Here is a 26,508-nt window from a genome sequence, read left to right as displayed (position 1 = left end):
TGGCTTGGGGTTCAGCAGACTGGGTCCCAGGCCTGCTTGGGCACACCCAGTTCTGTGACCTGGGCAAGTACTTTTCTCGTCTGAGCTTCACTTTTTCTCATCTGCTGAGCAGAGAGAGTCAAACCACACCTTTGGCCAGGTACTGGGCGTTACACGCCCCGCATTTGGCACCACATCAGTGTATCAGGCACACCTGGTTGTGCAATGCAGGCATCTAAAAGCCGCTGAGCAGCAAAAGCGGAAACACCCACAGGGCGCTCCTGAGTCGCTCTGACCCACCCACCGGCGGGCGGCGCCGGGGATAGGAGGTGGCTGCGCCCCAGGCTTCTGCTCGCTGACCCTCGCCTCCCGCGCCGGGCTTGCTGCAGGGGCGCCCCTCTCCATTGCAGCCTTGGGGGCCAGGCCCGGGGAGCCGCCGGGCAGCCATGGCGGAGTCCGAGGCCGCAGCCGAGGACCTGGACGCCTTCATCGACGACCTGGACTACCTCCCGGGCCACTTCCACCTGGAGATGCAGCTGAACTTCGAGCCGCGCTCGCCGGCCTCGCTCCGCGCCCGGGACCTGAAGCTGCAGCGGGAGGGACTGCGGCAGGAGCTGGAGCTGGCAGCCGCTCCGCAGCGCCCCGCCGTGCGCCACCTCCTGGGAGCCTTCGCCTTCTACCTGGAGGAGCTGGACGAGGCCCGCGAGCGCTTCCTCGAGGTGGCCCGCGAGGATCCGGGTAACCTCAACGCCTGGGCCAATCTGGCCCACGTGTACGGGCGGCTGGGGCAGGAGGAAGAGGAGGAAGCGTGCGCCGGGCAGCTGGCCAGCCTCATGGGCCTGGCGGGGGACCGCGGGGCAGCCGACGACCCCCAGCTCCGCGCAGCGCGCTGCCTGGCGGAGCAGGGCTACGCACACGGCTTCGACGTGGGCTGCGCCAGCCCGGAGGAGCGAGCTCGCGTGCTGGAGGCTGGCATCGCGCTCTACGACAAGGCTCTGGGCTACGCGCAGCAGGTGGGTGACGTCTCCAGGTTGGGAGGGCTGGCTGGGGTCGCGGCCCCTAACGTCCCCAGGGACGCCCATGGCCCGCACACTCTCCCCTGGCCCCGGGCCTTTTGGCTTCCGGAATACCATTCCAGTGTGCCTCTCCCCGCTTGAGTCCCAGACTGGGCTTGTAGCTCTTCTCTGCTGGACTCCGGAGTGGACCCACATTCCAGCCGGTTAGCCTGCCTAGGTTTCTTTGCTGGCAGTACCGCAAACTCAGCACACCGACTCACCCCTGTCATCTTGTTCCTCCAAGGACCTATCCCGGCATCTGTGTGCACCCACCTCGCTATAAGGCACAGCTCTGCATCCCGCCAGAAACTGGCAGCATTCTTGACTCCTTTCTCCTCCTCACCCACCATCCCCATCCACTCAGACCCCAGATTCCGTGCATCCCACCTCCCCGTATCTCCCTGGCCTATCCACTCCTCTAATGCCTCCCTCCGCCAGCCCAGCCTCCATCATTCCCTGTCTGTACCAACATGGTCGCCGTCATCCTGCCTGGGTTTCTGCCCTCTGACTTGACCCTTCTGCCTCCACCCTGCTGCCAGTGTTCATGTTGCTCAATCTTTCTAGTCACATCCCTCAGCTGCTTACAACCCCCAGTGACTCCCCACTGCCTAGCAGATAAGTCCCAGGCTCTCTGGTGGGCACTGGAGACCCTCTGTGATCTTGCTCTCTGCCTTCCCTCTTCCATGTTCCCCCTTCCAGCCAAGCTTTTGTCCTTGCTTCCTGTGGGCCAGGTCTCCTTACAGCCCACCTTGGCACATCTTCAGCCTCTTTCTGAGATGCCCTTTGCTCCACCCTTGCCTGGAAGGTTCTCCTTGCTCTCAGACATCCCCTCCACTGACTTCACCAGGCTGGGTCAGGACATCCTTGGGGCTCCTACAATGTTGCTCACACTGTCCATTTACAAGTCTGTCTCCCCAGCTCAACCTTGAGGTTTTGAGAGTAGGGATGTCTGTCTGTAAACTCAATACCTGGCATGGTACCTGGACACATCAGTGCTCTCTTGAGTGAATGTCTGTGTGGCGTAGGCCTGGCACTAAATAGACAAATACTGGGTATATGAGTTACCCATTGTTGTATAACAAACATCCTTTGAAATTTAGCAGCTTGAAAACAATAAGCACTGATGGTCTCCGAGTGTGTGTGCTCAAGAACCTAGGCATGGTTCAGCTAGGTGCCTCTAGGCTGCGGTCTCATCTGAAGGCTTGCTCAGCCTGGGGGAGCTGAGGAGATCTCCTTCCAAGTTTACACATTTGGCTGTTGGCAGAATTCAATTCCTCACTGGCTGTTGGTCAGACTCCCACAGGTCCTTGCCTCATGGATATCCCATCATTTTTCTCTTCATTAGAAGCAAGTCATTAGGTCCAGCCCCCATGCAAAGAGAGGGCGTTACACAGGGACATGAATACCAGGTGATAGGATCACTGGGGGCCATCCCAAAGGCTGCTTGCATTAGATGGCTGACCCTGACATAGAGGGCCTTATCCTTCTGTTACAGAAGAGGAAACCACAGTTCAGAGAGGTGCCGTGACTTTTCCTTGAAGGCATAGCGCAGGCAGGATTGAGTTGGTAATGATGACTTTTTTAAATCATGGTTTAGGTTTGTGATAGTTAAATGACAACAAGCTTTTGCACATGAGTAGGATGGCTGCATTCACAAAGCCTCTGCACACCCCCTTGGAACATTTTCCACCAAAGCCTAAGAGGAAATGTGGAGTTAAGACCTCAGGGAGTGCTATGTGGGAGGCACGGGCTTGACTTAAGGGGAGTAGCGCAGGGTGGAGGTGAAGACGGTAGACACTGAGTCAGACAATCCAGGTCCCAATCCCAGTCCTTCATGCTCTCACCTCTAATTGGTCCTTAGCATCACTGAGCTTCCCATTCTAGGAAGTGGGGATAATAATGGTACTTGTATCCTAGGATTCCTCATCTGTAAAATGGGGACATCATCATTTGGTAGATGTCATAACTAAGAGCTGATGTTTGAAAAGCGCCTGGAATAGAGCTTGCACAGGGATAGCAGGATCACAGACAACCCCAGACCTCCTGTTTTAAAGCCTGAGTCTGAAGCCCTGAATGTCAGCTGCTCTCCAGAGAAGACTTGGCCAGCTTGGTATATGTTGACTGTGGTCACGGTCTCAGAGTGGGGCCTGAAGAGCCCTGGACTGGGGGCCAGGAGGCCTGGGTTCTCATCTCAGCTGTAGCCACCCACCTTGGGGCCTTCTCCTGTCTGGACTGCAGTTTCCCCACTGCGAAAGGGGAGTGGGAAGGGGGCACTGGATGGTCTCCAAGGTTCCTTCCTGCTCTCAGGAGGGGGCTCACTGGAGGAAGGCTTCCTGGAGGAGGTGGGGAGGGAGGCAGACATTTAGGGCATTGGAATGGAATAAAGGCTGACTCCTCCCTCCCTGCTGCTGGTCTGCCCTACCATGGTGTGGAAACACCCTCCTCTTTAGGGACCACCAGAGAGAGTGGCAATCGGGGCCCTGCCCAATGCTTCAGGGAGGGAACTAATGTCTTCAGTTGGGAGGTGGCCGCCAGGCCCTGTGCCATATCCTTGTGCCTGGCCCAGTGGCAGCTCCCCAGGTCTGCACAGAGTGGCTGTGGTCAGCCGCCATCAATCCCAGGAGACAGTTGGAGCCCTCCCTCCCTTTCATCATCTGAGGATTAGGAGAGATCACGCTTATAAATGGGCTTTCCAGGTGGCGCTAGTGGTAAAGAACCCACCTTCCAATGCAGGAGACATAAGAGACACCGGTTCCATCCCTGGGTCAGGAAGATCCCCTGGAGGAGGGCATGGTAACCCACTCCAATATTCTTGCCTGGAGAATCCCATGGACAGAGGAGTCTGCTGGGCTACAGTCCAAAGGGTTGCAAAGAGTCGGACACGACTGAAGCAACTTAACATGCACGCATGCCTGTGCTTATAAACTACCTACACAGAGCAGATGCTCAAGAAATAGCCACAATCAGGAAGACAATGATGATTTTGTATAGTTAGAGCGGAAGGCTTGAGTTAAAGCACCCAGCTATTATTATTTTGCTGTGTGACTTTGGACAAGTCACTTTTCATCTCGTGGCCTCATATCTGCTTTATAAACATTAAACAATAGTTTACTGTGATTATCCAATCAAATCATGGGGGTAAAAGTGCCCATAAACTGGTAAATTATGGGCAAGTCTGAGAGGCATATGCTCAGCCTCTTAACATTTATTGAGCACCTACTGTGTGCCAGGCCCTATCTTTAAGAACTCCTGCCTTTCAGAAACTCATGGACAAAGGGAGGAGCAAACATTTGTTCCTTCATCAACTAGCCCTCTTAGAGTCCTGTCTCTGGGGGAGTGGCGCGAACGGATGAGTCAGATGTGCCTATGACTGGCTGAGGTCACAGGTATTTATTGCATAGCCTGAGAGACAATTGTCTCTCAGCTCTGTACACCAGTTCAGTTCAGTTCAGTTGCTCAGTCGTGTTCGACTATTTGCGACCCCATGGATTGCAGCATGCCAGGCCTCCCTGTCCATTGCCAACTCCCGGAGTTTACTCAAACTCATCCCCATTGAGTCAGTGATGCCATCCACCCATCTCATCGTCTGTTGTCCCCTTCTCCCCCTGCCTTTAATCTTTCCCAGCTTCAGGGTCTTTTCAAATGAGTCAATTCTTTGCATCAGGTGGCCAAAATTTTGGAGTTTCAGCTTCAGCATCAGTCCTTCCAATGAGTATTCAGGACTGATTTCCTTTAGGATGGACTAGCTGGGTCTCCTTGCAGTCCAAGGGACTCTCAAGAGTCTTCTCCAACACCACAGTTCAAAAGTATCAGTTCTTCAGCACTCAGCTTTCTTTATAGTCCAACTCTTGCATCCATACATGACTACTGGAAAAACCATAGCTTTGACTAGATGGACCTTTGTTGACAAAGTAATATCTCTGCTTTTTAGTATGCTGTCTAGGTTGGTCATAACTTTTCTTCCCAGAAGCAAACGTCTTTTAATTTCATGGCTGCAGTCACCATCTGCAGTGATTTTGGAGCCCAAGAAAATAAAGTCTGTCACTGTTTCCATTGTTTCCCCATCTATTTGCCATGAAGTGATGGGACCAGATGCCATGGTCTTAGTTTTCTGAATGTTGAGTTTTAAGCCAACTTTTTCACTCTCCTCTTTCACTTTCATCTCTAGTTCTTCTTGGCTTTCTGCCATAAGGGTGGTGTCATCTGCATATCTGAGGTTATTGATATTTCTCCTGGCAATCTTGACTCCAGTTTGTGCTTCCTCCAGCCCAGCATTTCTCATGATATACTCTGCGTAAAAGTTAAATAAGCAGGGTGACAATAATATACAGCCTTGATGTATTCCTCTCCCTGTTTGGAACCAGTCTGTTGGTCCATGTCCAGTTCTAACTGTTGCTTCCTGACCTGCATACAGGTTTCTCAAGAAGCAGATCAGGTGATCTGGTATTCTCATCTCTGTACACCAGAGACCATAGTTTCTGGACCAAAAACAGGACACCGCCCCTTCCCCCAGAGGCTGAGAAGGGAAGTCCACTTTGGGGACATCAAGACCCAAATTGGAATTTGTTGGAATTAATGGGGACCTGGCAAGTTGAGGTCCTGGGCATAGAGTGACAATAACTGAGCTTCAGAGAAGGCGCACTTCCTTTCAGTACAGGTGACTGGGGGAGGCTTCAGGAAGAAGCAGGAGTGTCCTGGCAGGAATGGGGTGAGGGCACTCCTGGCAGGGGCGTGGTATGTGCAAAGGTCCTTTGGTGACAGCTGAACTGGGGCAGGGGGTGAGGCCTGGAAAGAGGGAAGCTTCCCAGGGGGAGGACACAGTGGCCCTGCTGATATGGACTCTGAAGTCTGATTCCTGACCTCCTCAGCTGCATTTCCTGTCCCCCCGCCCCGCCCCGCCCCTTGGCTGCCGTGCTTGTGGGAGGTTAGTTGAACCCAGAGATTGAACTCAGAGCCCCTGCAGAAAAAGCACCAAGTCCTAACCACTGGACCGCCAGGGAATCCCTACTCTTACTTCCCAGGGACTCTAAACTACTCATATTTCTCCAAACATGCTGTGCTATTTCACATCTCCCACCGCAGGAACTGTTCCCTTTGCCTAGAAAGCAAGCTCCATTCATCAAAACCCAGCTCAGATTTCACCTGCATGTTGAAGCCTTCCTTCATACAACACACACTTTCACACAGTAATTAATATTCATGAATATTCTGCTTAAATATTCAGCATGCAGAAGTAGAATATTCTTCTCCGGGTGCCTTGCGGATTTTATCTTAGTCCTCACAAGATCCCTCTGATCCCATTCTACACGCTTGGGAACTGAGGCATAGGAAGGCTAAGTAACCTGCCCAAGACTACAGAGCTAGTAAGTGTCAATTGGGTTCACGCCACTCTACCTGATTCCAAAGCCTTTGCTCTTTCTGGAGAGGTTGGAGAAGTGGGGTGCAATAAGGATAGTGCAGATGGCCAGTGAGGTGGGGAGGGGAGCCCCCAACAAGCGCTGCCTCCTGGAAATCTAGGGTTGCCATGTGTGCAGGTGGGGGGTAGGCAGGATGAGGGCAGAGGTGAAGTCAGCACTGGGCTGGCGAAGAAGTGGGACAGTGGAGCGGCCGCTGAGGAACCCATCATGGAGAGGGTTGCCACCCACAGGAGCCGTGACTGGCGGTCCAACCTGCAGGGTACAGTGACTCTAAGAGATTCCTCATCCTGAGGGGGCTGGGACTATCCCAGACAGGGAGGAGCCCCCCAGACCTCAAAGAGTAAAGGCCAGCCAGAGAACCAATGACAGCTGCTCATCTGCTAACTAAAATTACAAGAGAAAACGTTATAAAAGTTAGTAATTCAGCCCAATATTCAAAAACAAGCAGTATATCTGTGTGTGAGTGGGTGTCTGTGACTTCCCTCTCAGCCCTTCTTTCCCTCTCTTTCCTCGTCTTCAAGTTACAAAAATATGATGAGGCAGATTGTTTTATCCATCATTCCTCCCCCGTCAGCCCTCCACACGCAGTCCTAGATGGATTCTTGGTGGAGTCTTGAGGCTGAAAGGTATTAAGAGCAAACCCTTTGGAGTTACAGATACAGTTTAAATTCTTCCTCCTTTACCAGGTGGTTATGGGCAAGTCACTTCACTTCTCTGAGCCTCAGTTTCCTTATCTGCAAGCTGGGATTCTAACGTCATCTCATAAGGTTGCTGTGAGGAGTAAGAGAGAGACTACACAGGGCTCCAGGTGGGGTGCAGATCATGGTGGGGCCCAGCCCCTTGCCTGTCCACTCCACCCCGGGCCCCCACGGCCCTGGGCTTTGCGCCACATGAGAGCTGTTCTCAGGCTCTGACTCATCAGCAAGCAGTTTCTCTCTTGCCCCCAAGAGGGTGAGCCTTCTGTCTCTATCTGCGTCTGGCACAGGGTTGGACCTAAGAGGAATTTTTGTCTGTTGCTAAATTTAATTTGGTTTTTAGTCTTAAAATTCCTATTATTTTTCTAAAATAAGGTAAAAACTTATTTTTCTCTGAAAGCAAAATCTCTGTCCCAAGCTGACTCAGTTGTGTGAGTTCCTCCCCCCTTTCCTAGAATATTGGTGGCTTCACACACTCGCCCACGTGCACATACACAGCAGACCCTTCACCCTGCTTCGGAGCAGGGCTGGCTCTGGGTGGCACTGGGAGCCAGCACGGAGCCGAGTTTTACACTCGCTAGCACGTTTCATTTTAGCACATCAAACCTCATGGACACACTGCCGTTGGGTGCTGTGATTCTCTGTCACACAGAGGACAGAACAGGCTCAAGGTGACACAGGCCATCCAGATTTCACCTGGCCAGCTGGGGCAGGCAGGACGGAGCCGGTGCTGGGAGGCCCAACAGCCAGCCTCACAAACAAAGGTGTGGGCATTCCACACTGTTGCCGCACCCAGCAGGTTGGGACCTAGCAGGAAGGGCTGAGAGGTCACTGCTGGTCAGCATCCAGGGTCCCTGGCATGCACACACCCACCCACCCATACACACACCCACACCTCTGCCACCATCAGGGAGGCGTGCACACACACACACACACCCCTCTGCCACCATCAGGGAGGCGTGCACACACACACACACACACACACACACCCCTCTGCCACCATCAGGGAGGCGCACACACACACACACACACACACAAACACCCCTCTGCCACCATCAGGGAGGCACACACACACACACACACCCCTCTGCCACCATCAGGGAGGTGCTCACACATACACACACACACCCCTCTGCAACCATCAGGGAGGCGCACACACACACCCCTCTGCCACCATCAGGGAGGTGCACACACACACACACACCCCCCACTCTGCCACCATCAGGGAGGCCAGGACCAGGGAACTCCTCAAGGAGCTGCCCTCTCAATAGATTTCTGCTCCCCACACCTCTGTCTCCCCCAGTCTCCCTTCCCACTCTCCCAGTCATCCCCCCTCCGCAGCGACTGGGCCCACTGTGCACACAGAGGCACTGCTGGGACCCCGCAGTCAGAGCGTTCGTGTGGGAGTCTGCAAGCTGCAGGACACCCTGAGTGGCCCAGGCCAGCTGTGCAACCTCTCAGAGTGTCCATGTCTCCCTCTGTGAAATGGAGACAGTCGTACCAGCCTGGAGGGGGGTGCGGGAAGAGGCAATGGGGTCACAGAGGGAAGGCCAGCCCCAGCAAGCCTGGGTGGATGTGGCTTGCTCATCCTCAACCCCTGATGGGGCAGCCAAGACTCCTTCTAAGTGAGCACCCACCTTCCTCTCTGTCTCCTCTGACTTCCTCCTGCCCCTGAGCTCACCCTCAGCTCTGCCCAGAGCCAGCCTTGGGAAAAGAACAATGAAATTGGGAGAAGACCCCGCTGGGAGCCAGGGGTCAGGATTTGGGTTCCTGGCTTAGCCCTGCCTGAGTGGCTGTGCGAGGTAGGAAAGTCCTCCTCCGTCACTGGACTGAAGTGGTGGCCGGGCTGATTTCGGGGACAGGAAGGGCTTTGAGAGCAAAAGGTGGGGGAAGCAACAAGCCTCCTGGCAGAAGAAAACACATAAACACACAGAGGGAGAGGAAACCACAGCTTGGGGAGCGTCAGGAATGGTGCTTTGAGGACTTCAGAGTTGATCTCCAACTTTTGAGGTCATAGGCAGGGTTTCTCCTCCCACGGTGCTTGCAAACACACATGCACAGGCACACGCGCGCGTGCACACACACACACACGTATACATACATTCATGGCTCCACAAATCTGAGTGATTTGACTTGGTTCCACTAGAAAAGGAGCTGGATGACTCACACTAGACAATGAGCTAGAGACTGTGCACGCCTGTGCTTTTCACAGATTATCTCACTTGAACCTCCTAGAAATGCTGGGGCATCAGAACTGGTATTAACCCCATTCTACAGATGAGCAAACCGAGGCTCCAGGATGTGTAGCGACTTGCTCAAGGGCACACAGTCATAAGTGGCTGGCTGGAAATGGACTCAGGTCTCTCCGACATGAAGCCCTGGCTGAGGGACAGTTTTCCCGAGGCTCTGGTCCCAGCCTTCTGATGGCCTCGGTGCCGTAACAGCACCTTCTGACTTTGCTGCTGGCTTCATTCCCTCTATTTCTGGCAATCTGGAGAACTGGTTCTCCCCTCTTCATTGATACAGGACCCCAGAGCCAAAGCTGCCTTTAGCATCTTCTGACCTAATTGCCTTTTTTACAGGAGGAAAGACAGAGTATGTTAAGGGCGCACACAGCCCAGACCCATGGGAGGAGCTGAGAAAATGCAGGCATCACTGTTATTATCACAGAGGGCAGGAGACTTCGTCAGATCCACCCAGTGCCAGAGTTGGGTTTGGACCCGGGACTAGAAAAGGGGCTCTAGAAAAGCCCTTCTCTAGAAGAGGGGCTCTGGACTAGAGAAATGGCTCTGGGTCTAGGACAAAGAAAGGGGGTGACGATGGGGAGCTGCCGGCCATCTGCTCTGATCTTAAAACCCATGAAGACCATGGCAGGGAACCCAGTCAGGGCTGAACAGGTAACTCACCTCCGTGGCTCAGCACCCATCCCCCAGCCCCCTCTGCCCAGTCACGCTGGACCACTTTCACCCACACACTTGTGAGAGGCAAGACCAGTGGGTCATGCCCGCTTGTAGATGTGGAAACTGAGGCCCAGGCTGGGCCAGTGGGCTTTCCAGGAACCCTGGGGGAGGCAGAGGCAGTGGGGGGTGACTCCCATCCCATCAGTGTTTACCCCCACTGAGGCAGGAGCTGGGTGAGTAGGAACCTCACCTGCCCTGCCTTTCTGGAGCAGGCCCCTGTAGGAGCCAGGTGGGGTGGGGTGGGGCTCCACGTGCAGAGCCCAGAGGCTTGCTCTGTGTCATCACTGAGGACATTCCAGTTGAGCAGGAAGAGCTTATTTCTGAGGCCTTCCACCTGGTAACTTTTATTTCTGCATTATCAGCCTCCACAGGGTCGGTGTGATGAGGTGGAAAGAACAGGGGCGCTGGAGGGAGGCAGATCTGAACTTGAATCCTGGTCCTTTCCCCCTGGTCTGTGGGGCTGGCTGGGCAGCTCTTCTCTTGGTCTCTCTCCTCACCAGTAAAAGGAGGAGGATGTGTCCCACCTTCTCAGTCTGCTGTGCAGGCTCAGGGCCACAGTGCACAGAAGTGCCAGTGGACAGTCGACGGTCGAGAAATATTCATTCTCCTTCCTCCTCCTCATTGCCCCTCCCCTGAAAGAGAATTAGTCAGCTCTCAGGAACTGACACTGAAACACAGATTACAAAGTCCTCAGGGGCAAAGTTTGAACTGCAAGGCAGGCATTTTCCTTCAGAATCAACGGGGTCACAAAGAACTGAGCACACACGCACACACACAGAGCCTGTGCAGACACATGTAGGTTAATAAGCCACTGGTATATCAAGAGAGCTTCTGCTGAAATCCCCTAAAATAGCTAAAGTGAAAGTCGCTCAGTAGTGTCCGACTCTGCAACCCCATGGATTATACAGTCCATGGAATTCTCCAGGCCAGAATACTGAAGTGGGTAGCCTTTCCCTTTTCCAGGGGATTTTCCCAACCCAGGGATCGAACCCAGGGTTGGGAAAATCCCGCATTGCAGGTGGATTCTTTACCAGCTGAGCCCAACATTTCCTTCTTTGGGGGTCACCTTTTGAAGTAAATGAACTAGCCATCTGAGACCCATCCTTATATCTGCCAAGTTAGCACACACCTGCTCTGTAGGGGCTCATCCTAACCCTGATATTCACTATAGGTTCTGCCAGATCACCCACCTTTGTCGATTACCCACCCAGCTGTGGCAGTGTGGATCTTCAGGCTTCCCTGCAGATCACAACTGCTGATCCTTTGCTCTGTTAAAAAGAGATGCACTGGCCTGCCATTTTCACTCGGCTCTCCACAGTGCGAGAGGCCCGTGTAGTGTTTCCATCAAGTTCCCAGGGGATGCTGATGCTACTGTCATGAGACTCCACTTTGAGAACCACTCATCTGGGGTAGTTAGGTGCGGGGACCTAAGCTGCTGGGTTCCCAGCTCTGCTACCATCTAGCAGGGCCACTTAGGGCCACAGGTGCCTCTTCTGTAAAATCGGGATAACTGTAGTCCTTACCTTCTTGATAACCCATGTAAATTATGTGCCTCATTTATAGTAAGCACTTATAGTAAGTGCTCAATAAAATGCACTTTTATTCATATAGCAAAAACCCCAGCATTTCCAGGTTTCAGTCCAGGCTGTCACACTAGTCGTGTGTCTTTGAGGACATCATCTCACCTCAGTGTTCCCACCCAACGGGGTGATGATGACCCACTTAACATTCCACACAGGGCTTTCTGAGGATCACGTGGCTTCTGCAATGAGTGCACTTTGTAAATGGTAAGCACCGCACAGAGTTGCAGCGAGGTGTTGGGGGTAACAACATGAATTTGAACAGGGAGACTTGGCATGAAATACCGGAAGAATCCGCCTCTGTGAGCCCATCTCTAAAGTGAGGGAAATATTGGTGAGGGCCTCAGAGGAGCTGGGAAATGTCCTGAGAACCCTTGCCTGTGCCTCACTCTCACCCTCAGTTAGTACCAGGATCTGCCCAGCTACTGAAGGGCAGTGCTGGAGCCTGGGCCCTGCTGCGTCCCCTCCCACAGATCTGCCACGGAGCAGCCACCAAACTTGAGCCCGTCCAGCTTGAAGCCTGGGCAGACTCTCCCACTGGCCAAAACCCCCTCATAGACCCTGGAGCCCCCAGCTCATGGGGTCCTGATGAGGATGAACAACAGAAAGGGTGGGGTGTCCTGCCCCAGCTCACCCTGGGCGGCCCTCAGTCAACATTCTTCTCCTGGCAGAGGTCCTGTCAGCCCCCTCCCAGGGGGCTGCCTCCAAATATATTGCCTCTGGGAGCCATCAACTCTGGAAGTGAATTCCTTGCAGCCATCAGAGGTTTCACAGCAACTTCATTCTCCAGGAGAGAGGAAGAACACCCCCTCCCTTCTTCAGGAGGGGAGGGGGCAGTCAGAGGCCTGTTTAATTTAATTTAACGCACCATGGCTTGCCAGGTTGCCCCTGGTAACAGCTTCAACTGCTGCTTCAGTTACAACCAGAAGGATTTTTAAAGAGACAGCTTATTTTAGGACCAGAATTGCACAGCAGAGTGAATGGTCTCTCTCTCTACTAGGGATGGAGGGTTGGAACCCAAGCATAGGGAAGGCTCAAGCCAGGCCTGTTTATACCATTAACTCCACTTCTAATTTGCAACGCTATAAGCCCTCCTGCAAATGGTACCTTGAGTGGGATCTGAGGAGGGGCTCCATTTGAAATTTATCAGAGAGATGTCACTCAGCTAGCTACTTCTCTGAAAATCACAGTTTTAGTCTTCAAGTAGAAGGGAAGAGGGAAATGGCAACCCACTCCAGTGTTCTTGCCTGGAGAATCCCAGGGACGGGGGAGCCTAGTGGGTTGCCGTCTATGGGGTCGCACAGTGTCGGACATGACTGAAGCGACTTAGCAGCAGCAGCAGAAGGGAAGAATTTTCAGGAGTTGCCCCGGCAATTCAGGCACTCTGCCACTAGATGGTAGTATTGCTTACTTAGTGCAAACGATAACCAGGCTTAACTTATTCAAGACTATCAGAATAGTGGTGAAACCACTGGGTTTCAAGTCTTGATAGTAACCAGTGTGTCACCCTGAGCAAGCTGCTTCACCTTTGTGGTCTCAGTGGTCTCAGGGATATAATAACGGGATTGATTAAAACAGCCGAGTGCTGTTGACAAGCATTGGGGCTAGAACTATGAAGGCATGAGTTTATGTCCCAACTCTGTCATGTACTGTGTGATTGGACACATCACTTAATTTCTTGTATCTTGAATACCAAACAAGAGGGTGGCTATGACCCAGGCAGAGCCTGAGAATAGCACATTGCTCTTCAACCTTGGGAACCTGTGGACCCTACGGGGCATCTGAAGCCCTAGGAGCACAGTGGTGGTGGTGGAAGGCTGTTAGAAAGTGGGGTAAGGCAGGATGACTCAGTGTGCCAGAGCCTGAGACCTCGACGCCCCAACTAGAACTGAAACAGGGCAAAGCAGCCTCCCAGACACTCCTAACCCTGCACGTCTCTAACCCAAACCAGGAGAAAGGGGGCAGATATTGATGGATATTTGTGGAAGACTGGGCCCTGCCTCACAGTGCCCTTTTGCAGATAAGGATATAGCCTCTAAGGGGTAACACATCCACCCAGGGCCACCCTCCTCTTGTGGCCAGGCCTGTTAGCCACTGAGCCTCTGCTCTGGGCACTGCAGCCCTCTCCTTGTCTAGTACAACGGCTGTCTCTATGGTCATGTTTCCTTGTCAGGAGCCTGAAAAGGGGAGCAGGTTCTGTGTCTTCCCACCATGACTCGGCCTAGCCAACCTCAAAGTGGGCATGAAACCAGAGGTCATGGGATCATACCCACAGGCAGCCAGGGAGCCTGAAGCACACATGCTTTGGTCTTTCATGTGGACAGGTGCTGACCTTGTGTCAAGGTCCTTGGCCAGCCTGGCTTATGAACCTGAGTCCCCTTCCCATGTCCCAGGTCCTTTGTAGGCACAGCACATTAAGGTTATCCGGCAGCCCATCCCAGCTTTTTGCTTTGGTCAGTGTTCTCCACTGAGCTCTCATGGATGCCCCTTAGTCCTTAGACCTGCCACTCTTCCTTCCAGACAGCGCTATTCCCAGCCAAAGCCCCCATACACATATTCCCACCTAAGTAACAGGGTAACTTTCCAAGGTGATGTGGGTGTAAAAACACATGGGACCCTCGTACTCCCCAGTTCAAACCTTCGCTATGGCTCCCCATTGCCTTGCAGATGACTTCCAGGTTCTGAGCCTGGCATTCAGGGGCCCCTCCTGATGTGCTCCTGCTGGCTCCTCCCTTCACCCCTTAAAAATGGGGTGCTGGTCACTCCAGGCTGCATGCAGCCCCTGACACACCTGCTCACTCATCTCTGAGCTTTTGCACAAATGTGCCCTCCATCTGATGTCCTCTCTCACTGTATCCACCTTGGTGGTTCCTACTTGTCCCTAAGAACCCTGCTCCAGCAGGCCCTCCTCTGGAAGCCTTGGGGGTCCCCCTGGATCACGTGGGAAACCTCCTCCCACAGCCCCTGTATCCCTTCTGCTCATTGTGTCTTAGTCTGGCTTTCCCACCAGACCTGGCTTGGCCCTGGGCTCACACCTCTCTCCTAGGGGCAGTCACACCGCTCACTGGGATCTACTCACAGGACCCCCTTCCTCTGTTCCTCTGAACGGGCCAGCCCAGAACAGCCACACCCTAACTTGCCAGCATTAGCTACCCTGTGCCTCCATTCTTACTCACCGTGCTCCATGCTCCTCAACTGCCCACACGTGTCCAGGCTGAGCCTCCATCTGGAACGCCCTTGTGCCCCACCCCACCCTCTGCAATACCACTCCAATTCAAGACCCACCTTACAGCCCACCCTGTGTGTGTGTGTGTGTGTGTGTGTGTGTGTGTGTGTGTGTCACTCAGTCGTGTTCTACTCTTTGCGACCCCATGGACTGTAGCTGGTCAGGCTCCTCTGTCCATGGAATTCTCCAGGCAAGAACACCAGAGTGGGTTGCCATTCACTTCTCCCAGTCTCCCAGGGACTGAACCTGGGTCTCCTGCATTGCAGGCAGATTCTTTACCGTCTGAGCCCTCTGTGAGACCTTCTGAGTCTTCTGACTGGAAATGGCCTCCCCCTCCTACTCCATTTGTCCACATCCACCTCTTGGTCTTGATCAAACTCTGTTTCATATTAGAGCTATTGGTAAGCCAGCGTGATGAGAGGAGCAAGGGCTTTGGAGACTAACAAATGGGATTCAAATCCCAGTTCTGACACCTGCATGCTGTGTGACCTTGGGTGAGTCATTCTACCTCTCTGAACCTCTGTCTGTGCCTCGGTGAAGTGGGAGTGGCGCCTGCCTTAGGGTTGTGAGATTGAGATGATGCGTGTCAGATCCCGGCACATGGCAGGTACCCCTTCAAGCCCTATTATTTATGCCTGCGTCTGTCTTCCCAGGCAGGTTGTGAGTCCATCCAGGGTGTGGGTCCCATTCAGTGCCACAGCCCATAAGCACCCAACACAGGGCCTCACACCACAGATGCCCAGAAGTGCTGGCTTGACTGAACACTTGGTTCTAACTACTGAGGGTGGGGGGTGGAGGCATAATGGGACCCTAAGCTGAGAAGGCCGCTGTGGGGGCGGGAGGGGGGGGTGGTGAGTGCAGAATGGAGCCTGGAAATCAACCACAGGAGATTAATGTGGAGGCAGGGGCCAGAGCCTGAGGCAGAGCTGCTGATATGCACTGGGGGTTTTATTGGTTTTCATTAAAATTCCTTCCAGAGGCAGGAGCAGCTACTCCCATAAATAACGGCATAAATATTTTATCTGGTGCCCAAGTCAGTCTAAATGCACAGCAAAGTTAGCAAGAATAACAATGGGAAACAAGTTTGGGGGGGGCGGGGAGGGGGCGTTTCCTGGGCTTCAGCTGAACTCACTCACATGCCTAAAGGGGCTTCTCAGGAAGGTGGAAGGCGAGAGATGGGGCCAAAGGGGAGATGCAGGTGGATGGCGGGGAAGAGAGAAGGTGACCAGTGGAGTATGGGCCTTGTGGGGGAGGGAGCAGGAGCCTAGGAGAGGGGAGGGGAGGAAACGGACCCCGTCTCTGCTCTGCGATGGACCCCTTGCTTGGGGCATTCACTCAGACCATCTTGTCAAATCCTCTGTGGTCAGAGAAGCGAAGTGACTTGCCCAGGGTCACCCGGCCAGCCAGTGGCAGAACCAGGCAGGATTATGATCGAGAGTGTACTTGCTGCTTCTTGGGGTTTAGGGGAAGCATGGGGCTCTATGAACAATGTCCCCAGTGCCTCAACAGCAGCAGCACAAGCCATTCTCTGCTTCCCTAGATCCCGATGGAGGAGAAAAGGGGCTGGTACTTCACCATGGCAACGCTCTTCATCAGGTCAGGCTGGGGGTGGGGATGGGATGGTGGGGAGGGACGGGGTGGGGCGGGGAGGTGGGGCGGGGAACCCAGGGGGGAATGGCTGAGCCCATCGCCATGGCTAGGGCGCTCCAAGTTCCCCTTCCTGCCAGTAGCCTGGGGAGGGCTCGAGGCAACCTGGGGACCACTGGGAGGGTCCTGATCAGCCACGTCCCCTTCCTGGGCACAGGTTAGATGGCATATTCCTGGAGCTGGGCAGCGAGGAGCAGAAGAGGCTGCCGGCCTTCAACCGCACGCTGGCCCTGCTGCAGCAAGTCCTCAAGTCCTCGGACCCCCAGCCCCGAGGTCGGGCTCATGCGGGCGGCAGGCGGGGAGTGGGAAGGGGTCGGGCTCTCCCTGCACACATCAGCAGCCCTGCCAGCCTTGTCACTGTCCCCACCTCTCGTTCTGTTTTTCTCTCCCTCAGCCTGTCCCCTCCACTCCCTGTTCCCCTCAAGGAGCTCACACCCGTCACCCAGCGGATGCATGCCCGCACATCACTCCAAGGGCACGTGTCCAGGCCTGTCTGTAACGCAGAGTGTGAGAGACAGAACTCTCCCCATTTCAGCCTCTTATCCCCGTTTTGTGGTGGGGGAATGAAGGCCCTTCTGGAGATGGGAGGGGTCGCTGTCACACAGGGACCAGAGCTACAGAGCTGGGGGAGAGCTGGGGTCAGACAGCAGAAGGCGCCTTCCGTGAGGGCCCCTAAGGGATGTAGAAAACACAAGACAGGCACTGGAATCGTTCCCCCTTCACTCGCAAGTCCCCTCTGCCCTCCTTTGTTTCTCTTTCTCCCTCGGTGGCCCAGTGATTTCTGCCCCTGCCCACCCACCTTGTCCTCCCAGGGCTGACACCTGGGTGGTGCTGGCCCCTGCCTGCTCTCCCCTTCCCCACCTGCGACTCCCTGAGACGCCTCTCCCCTGGCCCCCAGCTCTGGCCTGGTGCTACCTGGGGATGCTGCTGGAGAGGAAGGACACCTTCTCCACCACGCCCATGGGTGTCCATGACTGCGGGTTTTCGGGAACTGACCCCCTGGACTGCTTTGGCAAGGTATGTGCCCCTGGTTACAATCATCCTCCAAACCTGGACAAAGCCTGACACCCCAGCCTCCTCTCCCTGGAACCCACTGCTTCTCTGGGTTTCTCCCCACCTCCATGCCCTACTCAGGAAGTGCCCTTATTCCAAACCTTTCTCTCCATCCCAAGCGAAAAAGCAAAGTGAGTCAGACCCTCCCAATGCCTGGTCTGACCTATCCCATTTCCCAGGCCTGTCTTCTAAGCTAGCTGCAATTTTCCAATGCTTTGGCCTCCTGGTGCAAAGAACTGACTCATTGGAAAAGACCCTGATGCTGGGAAAGATTGAAGGCAGGAGGAGAAGGGGACGACAGAGGATGAGATGGTTGGATGGCATCACCGACTCGATGGACATGAGTTTGAGCAAGCTCCAGGAGTTGGTGATGAACAGGGAAGCCTGGCATGCTGCAGTCCATGGGGTCGCAAAGAGTCGGACATGACTGAGCGACTGAACTGAACTGAACCCTCAGGCTTTTCCCCTTTGCAGCCCCATGGCACAGTGGAAAGAAAATGAGTGTGGCGCAGCGTGGATGCCAGCTCTGCTCACAGGCCCTGTGACCCTAAAACAAGTCACTTCCATCCCTGAACCTCCTTATATGTTGATTATGTGATCTGTCCATCTTCTAGGATATTGAGAGACTCAAAGAAGGTAGTGGATGAAACTGTCTACTGCAGACTTTAAAGTGTTGTTCAAGCCTTATTCTTGACACCTTGTTTCGGTGGCAATTTTCACACTGAGCTCAGTTTTTTAAGATTTTCCTGGAGGACAGGGACCCTGTGATTCTCATCCCCTGTACAGTCAGCATGATGCCCTGGGGCAGGTCACAGTGTTGGCTGATGGGTGATGAGCAGTTTCTTGGTGAGAGATCTCAGAACAGAGTGGAGCATAAACTCTAGTTCACGTGTGCTCCAAGAGTTGTGTCTGATTTAACACACTGCCTTTGCCCCTCCTTGGGAACCTACTCTGTGCTGAGCACAGAGGTGGAGAGATGGGGCCCCTCCCTGCAGGAGCTCACTCTCTCAGGGGCAGCAACAAACACAAGGCAGGAGCTGTCAGTAACTAGACTGGGAGTGGGGTGATGCTGAGGCCCAGGTAGAAACACTGTGTGAGTGTGAGGGAGGCAGAGGCTGATTCTGGCCCCTCTTCCCACCTGTCCTGGAAAAATGAGGGAGCACTCATTGATAAGTCTGAGAAAGAGGGGTTGACCTGGGGTCTGGAGGGATTCACCGGACATGTCCATGAAAACGGCAGAGAGCATGGCAGTGAGTTAGGCTCTTGGGAGTTGAGTGTCACTGAGTTGCACCCCAAAGTGTTGGGCCCCATGATATGGTTGCATTTGGAGCTGAAAGGTGGATATGGGGGATGAAAATTTGGGGATGATATGGCCCTACTGAGAGATGACCTTCCAGTTCTAGCAAACAGCCAGACAGATGGTTTGCTCTAACCCTTGTCCCTTACCCAGGCCATCGAGATTGCCAAGGACCAACTTCCCATCCTTAATCGCCTAGCCAAAATCTTCCACTTCCTTGGAAAGCAGGACATGGCCATTGGCACCTGCAACATGGCCCTGGACGTCCTACGAGATCCAGAGCTCAACTGGCAGGCGTACTGCACAAGGGCCAAGGTGAGTCAGCCTGCAGCTCTGCCTCCTTCTGCCGTTGAGGATCAGAGAACAAGGGCCAAGACTCTGTGGCCAGAGCCGAGAGGTCAGGGAGCCTTCGTGGTAGAAGGGAGCTTAGGTGTCATCAAGGCTCACAGTTCGTGTTCTCTACGATTATCAAGTTAGAGAATGAAGGAGCTTACCACCCACTGCTCATCCCTTCTACAATGACCTGGCCAGCTACCTGCCAGCCTCCTCTCTGATTAGCACCTCAGGCAGTCAGACTGACCTGGGTGGAGTTCTGGCCTCTCGATTTATCGCTGTGGGTACCTGGGACAAGTGAGCCACTTACCCCTCCAAACCTACATCCCCAAATCTGGAAGATACAGATCATAACATCTATGTTAACAGATTGTCAGAAGATTAAGTGAGGTCACATCTGAAGCAGGTGCCAGGAGTATGGGAGGTGCTCGTAGAAGGCAGAGGGTGTACTGGAGGAAATCTAATGTCTGGAAGAAGAGCTCTGGCTCTCAATGCAGCTAGCCTTCGTTCAAATCCCACATCCTCACTTACACTCTTGCCTAAATTCCGAGCCCCACTTTCTTCATCTATAAACAGGCTGAAGGTAATTGTACCTGCCTCACAGTGTTGTTATGAGGCTTAAATTAGATTCTGTGTGTAAAACTCAGTACTGAGCACATAGGAAGAGTTCATAAGTGGTTGATTACTATTATTAGGTATTTTTTTTTAACTGGCTCACTGTCTCTTACGGCAGTCCACTATGGTCATTCAGCTCCGCAGATTACTAATTTAACCAAGAGCTGCCTGCCTCCGGCTTCCCCACGCTAGTCTCAGATCTGCCCTTAGGAGTCCCCACTGAATGCACTGCTTGGGGGCAGAGATCTGGACCTCTGAGTTTACTTTGCTCCAGGCTAAACAGCCTTCTCTATTACCTTTCATGGGACATGAGGGTGAATCTGCTCCCTGGGTCTTGGTCCCAATGACATAATCATGTTGCCAGCAGTTACTAGTTAGGGTCTCTACCTAGAAGGCTCTTCTCCCAAATGTCCAGTTGGCTTCCTCCCTCACTTCATGGAGGGCTTGAAGAGGCAGCTGCTAGCAGCCATCTTCCTGAAAATGTCAGCCTCTCACCAACACATTGTGTCCTCCTGTATTGATTTATTTTTTCTTCTTAGCACTTATCATTCCCTAACATACTATTTTCTGATTTATGTTTATTTCTCTCCCCCCACCCGCCAGCTAAAATGCATGCTCCACGAGGGCAAGGAATTTTGTCATTTTGCTCTCTACTATATATTCTAGAACAGTCCTGGCACATAGCAGGCTCCTGACAATCTGTTGACTGAATGAATAAACTGAGCACCCCCCAGGTGCTAGGTCCCGGCTAGAACATGTTCTCTCCATTGTCACGGTAACTTTCCAAGGAAGATCTTAGTGTACTGATTTTTCAGATGTGGAAAATGAAGCTCACAGAGGTCACGCAAATAAAGAGGAGGAAGGGCTGGAATTCAGCCAAGTTCAACTGCCACTAAAGCCAAAGATTCCCACCCCCACCCCACCCCCACCTTATGAAGCTATCTTAGAACCAGAGCCTACTGATGGCTATAAAGTATTAACACCTTCAATGACAACAACCCCTTTTTCTTACTTCCTCTTTCTCCACCTCTTCCCTAACTCTCCTGAACCTCTAGATTTTCTAAATGCCCCAAACAGATGTGGGGGAAAAAGGAGGAAGTGGTGATGAAAGCAAGGGTCCGGAATCATTTGTAATTTGATGCTTGCAAGCTGGGGCCACCTGCCATTCTTCCCACACTACTTGCTTACACAGACCCTCACAAAATCGGTGCTGCCATCCCATCTCAGATAACTCCCTCCCCTAGTCAGCTGTATCCCATCACCTGTTTATTTTTTCATTGTACTCGTCCCCACTTGAAGTGGTACCGTCTACTTGTTTATGATCATCATCCCTACTAGAATGTTAAGTTCTGCCAGGGCAGGGACCTCATCTGTCTTATCACGACTGCACTCCAGTACCTAGCACGGGGCCTGGTATATGGTGGGCACTCAGGACATATTTGTTGAATGAATGAGTGAGAGAATGAATGAATGGCTCTTCATCCAACCCCCTTCATTGCACAGAGAGGGGAACTAGCGCCCAGAAAGAGGCTGGTCCAAGCTGGCAGAGGACCAGGACCTAGCACTTCTGAGTCCCAGTCTCAGGGGCTTTCAACTGCACCACAGAAACTCCCTGAGTTGCTGTTGAGGAAAAAAACAGAGGCTTTGTTGACGACAGTAAGAAAGGCAGGGGTCCTGGCTTGGAGCATCTTCCCTCAGCTGACTCTCTGTGGGCAGATCCACATCAGAGCCTACCTGCACGACCTGGAGCGAGGCAAGCTGGGGCTTGGGGGCATGCCTGACAGGAACCACCTGGCCTGCGCCAAGGCTGACCTCGAGGAAGTGGTCAAGGTGTGCCCAGGCCTCAAGACCTACCTGGACATCGGCCAGGTAAGGCAGCCTCTTGGCTTGAGTAGTCAATGGCTTACTTAACAAAAACTGTTAACTCTGTCAGGCCAGGGCACTGAGGACACAGAGAGGCACGTGGGGGCATCCTTGTGCCCGCAACAGTACTTGCCTCCTACAGCTACAGGGAGGGTTATAGGTGGTGATGCACCGACAGCGTTCAGAACAGGGCCCAGTTCTTTCTAAGCACTCAGAAAGCGTGGGCCATTATTCTGTAACCTTCTGTGCCCAGGGAATAATCACCGAGAGGTTACACTATCTTTTGTGAGAGAAAACTGCAGCCTGAGAGGGTCGGGCTCAAGGTTCTATGGCCAAGATTGGTGGGGCTGGAGCTGGAATCAGAGAGAGCACTGTCTCCTTCTCCAGGAGAGGGAGACCAAACTTTGCGATGAATAACTGTTGAAGGAGGGGAGGGTGGGAATGAATGCATGGAATTTTAAAAACAGAATGGAATGAAGGGGGAGCAGCAAGAGAGCCGGGGAGGAAGGCTCATGCCGCGGCCCCCACCCCAGGTCTACTACTACATGGGCGTGGACGCCGTGCAGGAGCTGCTGGCGGTGGACGAGGCGGCGCTGAACCAGGCGCTGGTCTTCCTGGCCAAGGCCGGCGAGTCGGAGCTGGGCGCCATGCTGCCGGAGCTGCAGCTGCTGCGCGGCAAGTGCCTGCGCATTAAGGGCGAGGAGGCCAACGCGGCGGCTTGCTTCAAGCGCGCCGTGGAGCTGGACGACGCGGGCTGCAGCCACGCCGAGGGCTTCGGCTGCCTGCTCGAGGCGCTGCTGGCGCAGTGGAGCCAGGCGCAGCTCAGCGATGGCGAGGTGGGCCGCGAGGTCGATGTGTGGCTGCGTCGCGCCCAGGACAAGTACCCGGCGGCGCGCCTGCGCCAGGAGCTGCAGCGCGTGTGGCGCGCGCACACGGACGAGGTGCTGGGGCTGGCCCGGGCCTTGGTGGCCCAGGGACGGCCGGCGCTGGTGCGGCTGCTCTTCGAAACCATGGAGCGCAAGGGCGAGGGCGTGAGCTCCCTGCGGGACCGCCGTGCGTTCTCCGTCTGAGGGTCCCTGAGGCTCCCCGCCCCTCCCCACCACTCGGAGATGGTTGGACCTGGTCCAGGCGCTGGAAACCGGCTCGCTGTGCCATAGGCTGGTGGGTAAGTGGAGCCCATCAGACTGGCTTCCGGGAGTTGGAATGGGTACCTTGAGACACAAGGACAGTTGGACGTGACCACGGAGGCAAAAGAGCCTGATCCAGGAGAGCAAGGGAGGCTGGGGGCAGACGCGAGGGGCCAGTGGGGAACTGCCAATGGGAAGACCCAAATTGTGCGAATATGCAGAAAAGTAACATGGCGTCTCCCAAGAGATACAGAAGATAATTGCCTCCGTTTTGGCAGGTGCTCTAGTACCCAGGAGCCTGTTACTGGATTCCCGCGAGCCACGCTCTATCCTTATAAGGCCCCCTCTACTGGAGTAGGTCTCAGGTCTGGCAGTGGGAGAAGTCGTGGCTAGAGCAGAGGGCACAGCTGCCAGAGCGCAGATAAGGGCAAGGCCGCAGTCTACACCTGGCTGCTCAGCGCTCTTTCCTGCCCTCTAACAGTCTTCCAGCAGGTCTCATTCTTGGCCAACTTGGTCTGAAAGACCCTCAAACCCCCTGAAATGAGGCCCATTGGTAGAATCTTCCCTTGATTTCTCTACTCTTAGGGGAACATAAGGGCCCCAACCAAGGAAGTGCCGCCTGTGCCCAATCTCAAACCTTCTACCAGACACTGAAGGAAATCTTGGAATTTTACACTTTTGAAATCGAAGTTATAGAATCATAGATGTAGAATTTTATTGTCAAAGACTTTGGCTTTGATTGTTAGCAAATCTGGAAACCACAAGCTAGATTCTTATGGTCCTACCAACAAGAGGAGCTGCTGCTGCTGCTGCTGCTGCTGCTGCTGCTGGTGCTGCTAAGTCGCTTCAGTCGTGTCCGACTCTGCAACCCCATAGACGGCAGCCCACCAGGCTCTCCTGTCACTGGGATTCTCCAGGCAAGAACACTGGAGTGGGTTGCCATTTCCTTCTCCAATGCATAAAAGTGAAAAGTGAAAGTGAAGTCGCTCAGTCAAGTCCAGCTCTTTTCGACCCCATGGACTGCAGCCTACCAGGCTCCTCTGCCCATGGGATTCTCCATGCAAGAGTACTGGAGTGGGTTGCCATTGCTAATTTAACTTAAAACTCTAAAAAACCAAGTTCTTTCCAGACTGCAAGAGTGTTGGTTGTATGTAATCGCAATGGCAAGACACCTCCCCCCGCCCTCTCCCCACCGGTCCATAATGGTTTGTGATTTATTTTGCATTTCCTCCCCCCACTTAAAAAAAAAAAAGTTTTACTCACTGCTTTACTCATTTTCCTGACACTTAAGATGGTACCAGGGATAGGCCAGCACCCCTGCCTTACTTCTCATGTCCCCAGTGATAGGTGGAGAACAGACTGAGACATGCGGTCCCTAGAGATCTCTCATTCTGGGAAGACTGAGAGCCCTGGAAGGGAAGTGGCTTGCTCAGAGTCACACTCCCTAGCCTCCCCATCCTGTCCCTCCAACTTACTTACAGCATTTTTCAGGTTTGGAAAACTACTAATAAACTGATAACACTAAAGCATTAAGCGTTTATGTGTCACCTGTCACCAGGGCCCTCTGATATCCATTGGTATAATGCTGTCATTCCAGGTTCCTGTGAAATCTGGGAAGTAAGGCCACCCAAGGCCTCTGAGTTCCATCCCAGGGCTCATGAAGACTTCCTTTCCCTCCTTTCTTCCTCTCCACTGCAGCAGAGTCCGGGAGGTGACTGCACAGCAGGCAGCACACACACTGTCCACTTCTCCCGTACCCCTTCTCTATCCATGACTGTGACCTGTGACCTTCCCTAGGACAGATGGTGGTGGTTTAGTCGCTCAGTCGTGTCTGATTCTTGCAGCCCCATGGATTGTAGTCCACCAGGCTCCTCTGTCCATGGGATTTTCCAGGCAAGAATACTGGAATGGATTGCCGTTTCCTTCTCCAGGAGATCTTCCCAACCCAGGGATTGAATCTGGGCCTCCTGCATTGCAGGCCTATTCATTACCAACAGAGCCACCAGGGAAGACAGGAACCCATCTGTTTCTTCTCCTACTTCCCAGACAGACAAACTGAATTCAAAGTGGTTTGCTGGTAAAGCTGGGAAGCTGATGAGGTTTGTTGCTCCCCTAGGCCTCCCAGTTTGTTTTCTTCCTTGCTTTTCCTGTCCCCAAGGTTATGCATTTCTCCCTCCATTGCCTCTTCCTCCTGCCAAAACTTTTCAATAAACTTTCTTTCTGATATCTCATTCACATTAATCATATAAATGACTAACAAATACCTACTAGAGCTTTTGTCAGGAGTATCTGCATACTAGCCAAAAGCCGAAAAGAGAAAACAAAACCCACTTCCAGGACTGCCTCCTATGTGCAAGGCACTTCATACATGTAAACTCATTCCGTTCTCTCACCAGTCCTGAAGAGTAGGCATTGCAATTATCATTTTACAGATGAGAACACAGACACTGAACAAGGTCACAGATAAGCATGGAAAGAGCCAGGCTTTGAACCAGACTTACCCCATTGTATGCTGCCTCCTTGGACACAGCCCTTCCTGGGAGGTGTGTCATGAGTGGTCTAGAGTTGGGCCTGGGATCACCAACACAACCTGTCCCTACCCTGCTCCGTCCCCACAGTGTACTAGTCTCCCTGCTCACAAATTGCCTTACTTCTGTGTCTTTGTACATCCTATTCCTCCACTGAATTTTCTTCTTATCATTTTTATCCCTAGTGCTCAGTTCAAACCTGCCTCTTCCAGGAAGTCTTGCCAAACCCTCCAGCTCTCATCCATCATTCCACTTTGTGTACACTCTCAGGCCATTGTGTCTCGCTGCATTTCCTACATTCCTTTATCCTCGCACCATAATGATCTCACCATGTCTGTTGTCCCCATTCGACTCTGGTTCTTTTCAACAAGGGCCACATCTGATTCAGCCCCATGGCCCTGCACTGAGCTTGGCACATAAGATAGGCTCAGTTTGGGCTATTGTACTGAGTAAACTCACAGCAGGGATATGGCTACCTCAGTCCCAAACAGGTGACTCCATCACCGGGTCCACAAGGGCTGAGGATGGGACCAAGACTACCCCCTAGGGACCTTTGCAGGCTAGAGCACAACGAGAAAGCATGGGCTTTCTTTCCACCTCCTCTCCAGTTTTAGGTGAAATCCCCAAATTTGTGGCCAGGAAGCTGAGGCCCAGATAAGGAAACTGAGGCAAGGGAGCAGGGAGTTGCCCAAGGTCAAACCATGAATCAATGACAGATACTAACTTGAACCCCACCTCCAGACTCTCGGGCCAGTGATCTCTGCCCTTTGGGCTGCCTCCTTTGTCAAGTTTATTTCTGTCAAGTTCAAGAAGACTATAGGCCTTCAAGTCACTTACTTAACATTTTTCAAGCACTGGTCAAGCACCAGGCATAGCTCCAGGCTCTGGGGCTAAGTGGAGAGCAGACTAGCTCCTGCCCATGCCTTCAGCGGGCTCACAGTCTGGAGCATATAGAGTGGGTCATGCAGGGCCTTGTGGGCCACAGTGGGGACTGTGGAAGACCCAATGTGATGCTCTCAGAGGTGTAAACTGGCAAAGCTGGCTATCCCACCCTCCACACTGGTCACGTTCATTCTGTGTTACTGGCCTTTCCCCCAGCCCAGTGGGGAGGAGAGGGTGGCTATCCCTGGGGC

At 53.4% G+C, this 26,508-nt stretch overlaps 1 protein-coding gene and 1 long non-coding RNA gene across 2 annotated transcripts in view; one reads left to right on the top strand and one right to left on the bottom strand.

Annotated features, from left to right (window-relative positions):
- The first annotated feature begins 299 nt into the window (after window positions 1-299).
- TTC22 (tetratricopeptide repeat domain 22) lies at window positions 300-24,373 on the top strand. Its single transcript, XM_004002010.5, has 7 exons — window positions 300-992; window positions 16,453-16,508; window positions 16,717-16,832; window positions 17,458-17,576; window positions 19,063-19,224; window positions 21,574-21,726; window positions 22,254-24,373. The coding sequence occupies exons 1-7, from the start codon at window positions 426-428 to the stop codon at window positions 22,788-22,790; spliced, it is 1,710 nt and encodes a 569-aa protein (XP_004002059.1). The 5' UTR covers window positions 300-425; the 3' UTR covers window positions 22,791-24,373.
- The window catches only part of LOC121819396 (uncharacterized), a 28,342-nt gene continuing 12,257 nt past the window's right edge, over window positions 10,424-26,508 (bottom strand). The window contains exon 3 of the long non-coding RNA XR_009596688.1: window positions 10,424-10,738. This is a non-coding gene — a long non-coding RNA (uncharacterized LOC121819396). The remainder of the gene's footprint in view (window positions 10,739-26,508) is intronic.

The sequence above is a fragment of the Ovis aries genome, chromosome 1, assembly GCF_016772045.2.
Source record: "Ovis aries strain OAR_USU_Benz2616 breed Rambouillet chromosome 1, ARS-UI_Ramb_v3.0, whole genome shotgun sequence".
NCBI lineage: Eukaryota > Metazoa > Chordata > Mammalia > Artiodactyla > Bovidae > Ovis > Ovis aries.
This window is presented reverse-complemented; position numbering and strand designations above follow the sequence as displayed.

Bases quoted from the DNA above. Each gene is read 5' to 3' on its own strand.
- TTC22 (XM_004002010.5), top strand. From the start codon at position 426: ATGGCGGAGTCCGAGGCCGCAGCCGAGGACCTGGACGCCTTCATCGAC. The intron at 16,509-16,716 runs GTCAGGCTGGGG...TCCTGGGCACAG, and splicing joins ATGGCAACGCTCTTCATCAG to GTTAGATGGCATATTCCTGG. The intron at 21,727-22,253 runs GTAAGGCAGCCT...CCCCCACCCCAG, and splicing joins CCTACCTGGACATCGGCCAG to GTCTACTACTACATGGGCGT.